The 11,423-nt window shown below is 42.6% G+C and overlaps 1 protein-coding gene across 1 annotated transcript; it reads right to left on the bottom strand.

Annotated features, from left to right (window-relative positions):
- Positions 1 to 608: 608 nt before the first annotated feature.
- On the bottom strand, positions 609 to 11,159 carry gpr157 (G protein-coupled receptor 157). The gene is made up of 4 exons (XM_020507281.2): positions 10,567 to 11,159; positions 4,241 to 4,454; positions 3,757 to 3,951; positions 609 to 2,461 (listed from the first exon to the last, which is right to left on the bottom strand). Exons 1-4 carry the CDS (start codon positions 10,941 to 10,943, stop codon positions 2,222 to 2,224), a joined length of 1,026 nt encoding a protein of 341 aa, XP_020362870.1. The 5' UTR covers positions 10,944 to 11,159; the 3' UTR covers positions 609 to 2,221.
- Between the last annotated feature and the right edge of the window lie 264 nt (positions 11,160 to 11,423).

Raw genomic sequence — 11,423 nt, 5'->3', positions numbered from 1 at the left:
GTTTTTATAAAACAAATAATCCATTGTTTGTTGACCCCATAATAAATAAGGGAAACTGAACTGCAACATCGAGAGCACAATGTAGGGACTGTATGTTTTGGTTAGGACATAAAGGACAAGGGCTGACTGATCACCAATGGCAAATGACACCACATACAGTGTTAGATTATCCACAGAGGACCACATCTACCGAGCCAGAGACAGAAAAACAAAAAAAGCAAATCGTCTTGTATCTTCACACAACATGTCTAATCAATCACAATTAGAGAGACCACAGAATGATCAATACATCAACTTTACCAACCATCCTCCATCTCTTCAAATCAGTGACTCCTGCAACAGCCACTTGACCTCTGGAAAGGTCAATAAAACAATAATCACTCCTGGTCGAGAGCAGGTCCACCCCTAAACACAGCAGCACTTTCATCTGCATCCAAAATGGCACCCTATTTCCTATATAGTGCACTACTTTTGGCCAGGCCTGACACATTAGCAAAAATAAATATATAAATTTAGCTTTAATGTTATTTTTCTGCAAAAAGCAATGAATCGCCTAATTAAAAAGACATTGTTCAGGATATCGAGTTGACAGAGGAAAATGACAGTTGTAGCTCAGAGATCAGTCTTTATTATGATTTACATTTCAAAAACGTCAGTTAAAAAAAAACTAAAGAAGTAGAAAGAGTAGGCAAAGTAGACAGCTATTGATAAGGCACACCTTTACCTTCACACCTTCACCCCTTTACCTTCACACCTTCACCTTTACACCTTTACCTTCACCTTCACACCTTTACCTTCACCTTCACACCTTTACAGTCACACCTTCACCCCTTTACCTTCACCTTTACACCTTTACCTTCACCTTCACACCTTTACCTTCACCTTCACACCTTTACCTTCACACCTTCACCCCTTCACCTTCATCTTTACACCTTTACCTTCACCTTCACACCTTTAACTTCACACCTTCACCCCTTCACCTTCATCTTTACACCTTTACCTTCACCTTCACACCTTTAACTTCACACCTTCACCCCTTTACCTTCACACCTTTACCAATATACTATGTTGAGCGAGAGCCCTTTTCAGAACGTAGACTCTTCGTACAGCCAAATTCGACGCCATCTTTCAGTAGGTTGTGGGCTTTTGTAAACGTCATTGGTAGTAATGATATGGTGCCATTTACAAAAACAGTATAGATGCAAAATTAATTTGATATACAAAAGTACATTGTTAAACAATGCTATAAACTCAACGATAACCTGGTATAAAAATAACACTATTAAATTGCACTGTCTGTTTCTCTAATACAAGAATAGGAAGACACCGATATGTTAGAACATAAAATGTTGCCTTGGGGGGAAAAAAAACTTTAAAAAATACATCCACATGTGCTTCCCAAATGGCACCCTATTCCCTATATAGTGGTACTACTATAGACCAGAGCCCTATTCCCTATATAGTGGTACTACTATAGACCAGAGCCCTATTTCCTATATAGTGCACTACTATAGACCAGAGCCCTATTCCCTATATAGTGCACTACTATAGACCAGAGCCCTATTCCCTATATAGTGCACTACTATAGACCAGAGCCCTATTCCCTATATAGTGCACTACTATAGACCAGAGCCCTATTCCCTATATAGTGCACTACTATAGACCAGAGCCCTATTCCCTATATAGTGCACTACTATAGACCAGAGCCCTATTCCCTATATAGTGCACTACTATAGACCAGAGCCCTATTCCCTATATAGTGCACTACTATAGACCAGAGCCCCTATGTACAACTTCACCGCTAGAATGACCTTAATGTTCATCCTTATGGATGGTCCAATGCTAGTCACTGAGCACAGCAAGTAATCTCTTCCAACAAAAACGACATGAGGATAATCAAAGCATTAAACACGCATCACCTAAAGTGCATGTTGAATGTGTGGCCTGTCAGGAGAGGCCGTACAACGTGCACATGTCTGCAGAATTTGCAACCCCCCCCCCCCCCCACTTGCATTAATGAGTGGACTGCAGTATGGAGGCTTGTTTCCAACCCCCCAACTCAACGTCGGTGCTAGCTCTGATGCTCTGCTTTCACACAGCACCAGGCATCTATAGCAGAGGATGTGGCCAGCGAAGTACAGCTCGGCTCAGTAGTGTGAAAAGTGTCTCAGAAAGCCAGTCAGGGTGCGAGCGTGCTCCGTCTAGCCATTCAGATCCAGGGTCAGCAGCCGTCCGGCCAGCCACGAGAGCTGGTATTCGGGGTGTCCTCTGGTTGTGAGGGGGTCTCCACATCCAGGCCCAAACCACTGTGGTTGGGTGTGTTGGAGGGTATGAGGGAGGCCCCAGACCTGACCCTGCAGGAGCAGCAGCAGAGCATGGTGGAGAGACGGGAGCGGATTGGCTGGGTGAACAGGACAAACATGATACAGTTTGCAGCTCCCTGGAAGGTGTTCCCAATGCCCTAGAGAAACAGATGAAACCATTAACAGATGAATATATGACTAAAGGATGAAAGTAAAAGAGGGAATGAAGGTAAGAAGGGTTGGTGGATGGATAGACCGGTACTGATATTTGTTGCTAAAGGTTCCTATACGGCATACAAGGGTTTCCATTAGGAAAATGTGGTGCTGAACATTTTACCTGCAGCGTTTTAAATTTACCAGACATTTTACAGGGTGCATAACCTGATTAGTGTTCACCCACTGTGCTCTGAATGACAGATATAACATGTCATTAAAATGAACAGAACATGCAAGTCGAGAACGCAACTAATTCCGATGTGCACTTTGAACATGTTAAAATCGTTTACCTTTCCTCCGCCAACAAGATGAATAATAAACAGCAAATGTCACTAGCCGTATGTCAATCTACTATAATATAACAGTCTAGCCTATTCTATTGATCAGCTTGTCGAGAAACAAATAGCCTAGTGGGAAGATAGATCCCAAATTCATACAACCAGTAGGCCAATTAAAATGTTAAAAAACGTTTAAAAAAAAAATAAGAGTCTGATGGAACAGATAACGTTTAGCTTAAAATGTTGATAAACTATTATTTATTCACATTATAAAGAGAAGCAATACGCAGAAGGCGGTAGGCAATACGCAGAAGGCGGTAGGCAATGCGCGAACGTTCGTTCCATAACGCAATTCGCGGGAAAAGCACCGTTGTCAACGGGGGGGGGGGGGGGGGGGGGGTACGAGCTCCGTCTGGGAAAAGTCGTTTTCAATGGTCATGCAATTCAGAATTACAACTCGGGAAGTCGAGCCTCTTTCTAGGAGCTCCAACTTTCCGACCTGATCACCGATGTCATGATTGGACCTCATATTTTTCCTGAGTTCGCAGTTGTCTTGAAAGCACCATACGATGCTGACCTCTTGCGCTGTCTAATATATTTTCCACTCAAAGACCATGTGATAAATAAGATCCATAACGAATATACTACACAAAACGTCAAGTTAATTCCACTATATTTTGCTAATGAACCTACAGACCGATAAACATGACCAATCTAGTGCATTTCCTTCAATGAAGAGGCTATAAAACATTATTTCACAATGGGATTGTTTCTTCTTCTCCTGGACAACCGGGCCGGTGACAATTTTATTTATTGGCTTCTCTAAAATCGGAACAAAAGTCGGCTATTACCGGTTATTACCGGCTAACGGAAACCCTACTGTACACATGCTGCAGCAGGTTATGAGAATTGGTGAGGATAGAAGATGGTGTCCTGGAGATGTGCCAACACAAACTCACATGTAGCGTGACGAGCACAGGGTTCTGCCTGGCGGGCGAGTCAGCCAGCATCAGCAGGAAACGCACGGTACTCCAGATACGCAGGGCGATGAAGATGATGGGGATTAGGGTCAACTTCCTATCGGCCATATTGGAAAGGGACTGGGACAGAGGACTGCAGGCCAGGATGGGCCGGTACTCAGACAGAGCCGCATGCTGAACGACATAGAGAGAAAACAGGAATATTTATCAAGTGGATAAATGTGCTTGAGACCTGCCATGGAAAATGTCTGTGATAGTCTACACTGGAATTAGTAAAGCCACCTCGAGAATTCTGCGAAATCAATGTAAAACCGCAGTGATATCATCATGAATTTAGCTAAACATTTTATTTTTTTGGTAAATTTTTTATATATATATTTTTTAATTACATGCATTCCTCCCCAAATGTCACCCCGGTTACCACTTCAATAATACTGGGGTATAGATTGTAACAGATCCTCACCGCTCTGTGGATGTGCTTCTTGATGAGGACGTAGAGGACGGGGAGGGTGAGATAGGCCAGGAACTCCCATATCTTCCCAGTGAGCAGCATCCACAAAACATGGTCTGGAGCCTGGATCCTCACCCAGCACCAGCCCACAGACACCTCCGATGCATCGTAGCCAATACGGCCCAGAGCCAGAGCTGCTACTGTGATACCTAGAGGGATGCCCCAGCTGAGGGGGGGGGGGGGGGGGGGGGGGAGAGGAGACAGAGGAAGAGGTGGAGGAGGAGACAGGGGAAGAGGAGACAGGGGAAGAGGAGGAAGAGGAGACAGGGGAAGAGGAGACAGGGGAAGAGGAGGAAGAGGAGACAGGGGAAGAGGAGGAAGAGGAGACAGGGGAAGAGGAGACAGGGGAAGAGGAGACAGGGGAGACAGGGGAAGAGGAGGAAGAGGAGACAGGGGAAGAAGAGACAGGGGAAGAGGAGACAGGGGAAGAGGAGACAGGGGAAGAGGAGGAAGAGGAGACAGGGGAAGAGAAGGTGGTGGATGAGCTGCAATAATTAATTCATTAACATTTAATTGTGAACCTCCTGACTAGCTTGCCAGTCACACACTTCCTCTAAAGTCTGGTGATCATTATGTGCAACTATGTCATGCTACTAAGAAACTGTTCATAGGCCTCGCTATATAGCCTACATGTTGAAAGTGCAACCCCAAAATCTGCAACTCACTTCCTGCAAAGTCACACATAGTCATATATAGTAACATTTCAGTAGCCTGTATGTAAACTGAATCGACTTTATTTCACTATCGTTTAACTATACGAAACAGAACCACTCAGTGTGGATCAAGGCTAACATTTCAACATGCTACCCCTTTAATTTTGAGCCTTAAAACCCAAGATGAGATGTTGGCCGTGTTCGAGAGAATCAAATCCATGATGCATTGGGGGTAAATGGTAACTGACTGATCTAAAAAAAAAAAAATAAGTGAGCAGTTATATGTGATGCACAGTGATTTGTAGATCAGTCAGTCGGTAGCCGCCCGCAATGCTCAACAAGCCCATTGCGTCACTTCTGACAATGAACCTCACATCAGCAGTTCTGGGGAGACGTGACGCCCTGCGTGTTCAGGTAATCTTCCACTCACTGAGGGCCAACATCTTCAATTCACGACTCGTAATATAATTGAAGGATTTTTCTGGACTCATTCCATTCAGGTACCCTATTCCATATATAGGACACTACGGTTGACCAGGGCATTATATACATTGCACTCAGAAAGTAGTCAGACCCCTTGACTTTTTCCACATTGTTACATAACAGCCTTATCCTAAAACAGATTACAATCATCCCCCCAGGCATCAATCTACGCACAATACCCCATAAATGACAAAGCAAAAACAGGTTTAGAAATTTTAGCTAATTAATAAATACAAAAACCTCTTCTTTTTCACCCAGTGATCCCACTCTGAAATATGTTAAATATATAGAAAAATTTACAAAATCAAAAATAGTTCAGTATTCACGTATCATTTTTCAATATTTATAAATTCAAAATACTACTCATATTAGCGAGGAAGCGGTAAATCTTCATGACACATTTTTGCTTCGTAGCACATAAAGATGAAACAGAGTCTGACAGGAGGCATGGCTAAGGCCATTTCATAAATACAGTGTATTCGGCAAGTACATCTTCGAGACTTCTTGGATATGAGGCTACAAGCTTGGCACACCAGTATTTAGAGAGTTTCTCCCATTCTTCTCTGCAGATCCTCTCAAGCTCTGTCAGGTTAGAGGGGACCTGCACAGCTATTTTCAGGTCTCCAGAGATGTTCGATCGGGTTCAAGTCCGGGCCCCTCATGGACATTCAGAGACTTGTCCCGAAGCCACTCCTGCGTTATCTTGGCTGTGTGCTTTGGGTCGTTGTCCTGTTGGAAGGTGAACCTTCGCCCCCAGTCTGAGGTCCTGAGCGCTCTGGAGCAGGTTTTCATCAAGGATCTCTGTGTACTTTGCTCCATTCATCTTTCCCTCGATCCTGACTAATCTCCCAGTTCCGGCCGTTGAAAAACATCCCCACAGCATGATATTGCCACCACCATGCTTCACCATAGGGATGGTGCCAGGTTTCCTCCAGATGTGACACTTGGCATTCAGGCCAAAGTATTCAATCTTGGTTTCATCAGACCAGAGAATCTTGTTTCTCACAGTCTGAGAGTCCTTTAGGTGCCATTTGGCAAACTCCAAGCGGGCCATCATGTGCCTTTTGCTGAGGAGTGGCTTCCGCCTGGCCACTACCATAAAGGCCTGATTGGTGGAGTGCTGCAGAGATGGGAGAACCTTCTGGAAGGTTTTATCTCCAGAGGAGATCCTGCCTCGGCGCTCTACGGACAATTCCGTCGACCTCATGGCTTGGTGCTCTGACATTCACTGTCAACTTTGGGACCTTATATAGACAGGTGTTTGCCTTTCCAAATCATATCCAATCAATAGAATTTACCACATGTGGACTCCAATTGTTGGTTATTTAAACCTTTAACTAGGCAAGTCATTTAAGAACAAATTCTTATTTACAATGACGGCCGACCAGAAGGCCTCCTGCAGGGACGGGGGCTGGGATAAAAAATAAAAATATACAATAATGACAAAACACACATCACGACGAGAGAAACCACAACAGAGGCCTAAGACAACAATATAGCAAGGCAGTAACATATGACAACACAGCATAGTAGCAACACAAAACATGGTAAAAACATTACTGGGCAAAGACAACAGCACAAAGGTCAAGAAGGTAGAGACAACACCAATCAAGTTGTAGAAACATCAAGGATGATCAATGGAAACAGGATGCACCTGAGATCTATTTCGAGACTCATAGCAAAGGGTCTGAAAACATATGTAAATAAGGATAAAAAAAACAAAAAAAAATGTTTTTTCTTCATCATTATGGGGTATCGTGATGTCATTATGGGGTATCGTGATGTCATTATGGGGTATCGTGATGTCATTATGGGGTATCGTGATGTCATTATGGGGTATCGTGATGTCATTATGGGGTATCGTGATGTCATTATGGGGTATCGTGATGTCATTATGGGGTATCGTGTGTAGATGGATGAGGGAAAAACAACAAGCGAATCCAGTTTAGAATAAGGCTGTAACGTAACAAAATGTGAAAAAAAGGGCAGGGGTCCAAAATCTCTCCGAATTCACTGTAGGGCATGGAGTGCCATTTGGGACACAGTAGAAGGTACAGAAACCTCAATCAACTGCTCCCTTTTGAGCTGGTTTATATAAAAAGTGTACTGGGATCAAAACTTGGTTCAAATACTATTCAACATCTTACGAATAATTTCAGCATTTGCTCTGGTCTGTCTGGAGTGCAGGATGGGGGTTGCACTTTTGCAACTATTTCTATTGCTTCCATTGCAGCAGGCAAGCTCAATCAAGGCCAGATAAAGTATTACAAATGATTTCAAATAGGAACTAAAGTCTGATTTGGCACCGATAATCACAAACAGTTGAAGTCGGAAGTTTACATAGACCTAGGTAGGAGTCATTAAAACACGTTTTTCAACCACTCCACAAATTTCTTGATATGAAACTATAGTTTTGGCAAGTCGGTTAGGACATCTACTTTGTGCACGACACTATTAATTCTTCCAGCAATTGTTTACAGACAGATTATTTCACTTTATCACAATTCCAGTGGGTCAGAAGTTTACATACACTAAGTTGATTGTGCCTTTAAACAGCTTTGAAAATCCCAGAAAATTATGTCATGGCTTTAGAAGCTTCTGATAGGCTAATTGACATAATTTGAGTCAATTGGAGGTGTACCTGTGGATGTATTTCAAGGCCTATCTTCAAACTCAGTGCCTCTTTGCTTGACATCATGGAGAAATCAAAAGAAATCAGCCAAGACCTAAGACATTTTTTTTGTCTGGTTCATCCTTGGGAGCAATTTCCAAAAGCCTGAAGGTACCACGTTCATCTGTTCAAACAATAGTACGCAAGTATAAACACCATAGGACCACGCAGCCGTCATACCGCTCAGGAAGGAGACGCGTTCTGTCTCCTGTTGATGAACGTACTTTGGTGCGAAAAGTGCAAATCAATCCCAGAACAACAGCAAAGGACCTTGTGAAGATGCTGGAGGAAACAGGTACAAAAGTATCTATATCCACAGTAAAATGAGTCCCACATCGACATAACCTGAAAGGCCACTCAGCAAGGAAGAAGCCACTGCTCCAAAACCACCATAAAAAAAGCCAGACTACGGTTTGCAACTGCACATGGGGACAAATATCGTACTTTTGGGAGAAATGTCCTCTGGTCTGATGAAACAAAAATAGAAATGTTTGGCCATAATGACCATCATTATGTTTGGAGGAAAAAGGGGGAGGCTTGCAAGCTGAAGAACACCATCCCAACCGTGAAGCACGGGGGTGGAAGCATCATGTTGTGGGGGTGCTTTGCTGTAGGAGGGACTGGTGCACTTCACAATATAGATGGCGTCATGAGGAGGGGAAAGTATGTGGATATATTGAAGCAACAGCTCAAGACATCAGTCAGGAAGTTAAAGCTTGGTCGCAAATGGGTCTTCCAAATGGACAATGACCCCAAGTATACTTCCAAAGTTGTGGCAAAATGGCTTAAGGACAACAAAGTCAAGGTATTGGAGTGGCCATCACAAAACCCTGACCTCAATTCTATAGAAAATTTGTGGGCTGAACTGAAAAAGCATGCGCAAGGAAGGAGGCCTACAAACCTGACTCAATTACACCAGCTCTGTCAGGAGGAATGGGCCAAAATACAGCCAACTTATTGTGGGCAGCTTGTGGAAGGCTATCTGTACCTTTTGACCCAAGTTAAACAATTTATAGGCAATGCTACCAAATACTAATTGAGTATGTAAACTTCTGACCCACTGGGAATGTGATTAAATGGCAGCTGAAATAAATCACTCTCTCTACTATTATTCTGACATTTCACATTCTTAAAACAGTGGTGATCCTAACTGACCTAAGACAATTAATTTTTACTCTGATTAAATGTCAGGAATTGTGAAAAACTGAGTTTAAATGTATTTGGCTAAGATGTATGTAAACTTCAACTGTATGTTTGTTATTAGTCATGTACTATGAATGGCCTTGTTGTGTGAAATGGTTCTGTTGTGCGAGGTTCAATAGAAAAGGGATCACTGGAGAATTCATTATAGAACACAACACATATTGTAACAAGGCATGTCCACTGCCTGGGCTCTGAGGTGGAGAACGGGTTTTGATGTTATATACAAAAATAATTATAAACTGGGTGGGTCAAGTCCTGACAGCCGTGGTATATCAGACCATATACCACATATGACAAAATATATATTTTTACTGCTCTAATTATATTGGTAACCAGTTTATAATAGCAATAAGGCACCTTGGGGGGGGGGGGGGGGGTTGTGTTATATGGCCAATATACCACGGCTAAGGGCTGTGTCCAGGTATTCCGCATTGCGTCGTGCCTAAGAACAGCCCTTAGCCGTGGTATATTGGCCATATACCACACCTCCTCAGGCCTTATTGCTTAAATAGCAACTCAGTGAAGAATTGTCCAAAAAGCAGACTATCCTTTCTGTATTGTTTATCAATAAGAAACCTGCCATGTTTCTGTGGTGTCCATTCATCTCTATTTCAGTGGACTGGATATAAGGTGTACTGCAAAACATGCTCTAATGTGTCATTCGGTATTAATTTACCATTAATTGGGTGTTAATTTAGCCTAATTGAGTAAGCAGGAGACAATAGGTGTGCATGTGCTTCAGGTGTAGCCCTGAAGACGCTCAGAGTCTAATTTTCATAAGGTTTGAAACAGTATCAATAGTTTACACTACAGTACAATGTATAATACGTCTACCATATGTACAATACCAGGTGACAGAATTTATATGCCGCGTTCACATGCTAGTCCGAACTAAACTCGGAAATGTCTGACTTGCTGATTCCTTGAACGCAGCACGTGCATAACTACAACCAGTTAGAAGGTTGGAAATGTCAGTTTCATAGTTGCGACTCGTATGTGAACGCGGAATTAATACGAAGTTACATGGTGAAACAGCCTAAAGTCAGAAGTGCTGAAGTTCCCAGGTATTGAAAAGGTAATTTGTTCCTCATGAATATTCATAATCGCGTCATACTAGAGTAGAGAAACAACATAGCTGGATCAGGTGACTCTTGGCCTTGATATTTCACAGACCATATCCCAAACTCAAATCGAATCAATTAAAACATTTCAGTTTATACAACTTATTATTTTGATTATATGAAAATGAATCAAGCGCAAGTACCCACCTGATAACGTGAAAACATAACACGAAGCTGTCAGCTTGTCTTTGATTCGACTTGACGATTAAAATGTACAGGTATATAGCGATAGCGACAGTCCAGAAAAACGAACTGGTGTTGGAGAAAGTAGATATCGCTCCTTGAACGACGCAATCCACAGAGTTTGATTCAAAGACACTCCAAACTCCGTATGCGTACGAGCCCGCAGACAACAAGTCAGCCACTGACAAGTAGACCAGAAGTGTTCTCGGCGTTGTCCTCAAATCTGGCCAAATGATGTACGTAAAGATAATAAGTAAAGAGCCCAAAAAAGACAGGGCACACGAAATCAAAATAACTATCTGTTCTGAAATGTACACAACAGTCTGATTATCAACAGCCATGATATCCAAAACTACTGCGCGCTAGGTCAATCTACACTCACTAACAAGGTACGAATAGTTTTCCAGTATTCCAATATACACTTATTCCATCAACGAATAGGCCTAGTTGCTTGGGTGAACAAGTCACCGCGTCAAAGGATCCTGAAAACTGTAGTTGTAAAGTTAATGTGTGTTGTCATGAACAACATTAGCGTGAGCACACTCATGGAATCGGCGGGTTGCCTTCAAAATAAAAGTCCCCCATCGAAACAGGCAAACGGATCCAAATGTGGACTCATGACACAATTGAACTAGATCGGCTATTCCCAAACTGGGATAAGTGTACGCGCAATGCCGCCGGTGGTAAGCCAAATAAAAATATGATTCACATTTTGAAACAGTTAATTTAGATTGTCCAACGGGGCTATACATTTGGGTGATGAAAAGGCCAACAAAAACTTTACGGACAATGCCTTCATCAAACAACACTGTTTCAGGACG

This window comes from Oncorhynchus kisutch, linkage group LG17 (genome assembly GCF_002021735.2).
Source record: "Oncorhynchus kisutch isolate 150728-3 linkage group LG17, Okis_V2, whole genome shotgun sequence".
In the NCBI taxonomy this organism is placed as follows: Eukaryota; Metazoa; Chordata; class Actinopteri; order Salmoniformes; family Salmonidae; genus Oncorhynchus; species Oncorhynchus kisutch.
The sequence above is the reverse complement of the archived record's forward strand: the minus strand, read 5'-3'. Positions and strand labels throughout refer to the sequence as shown.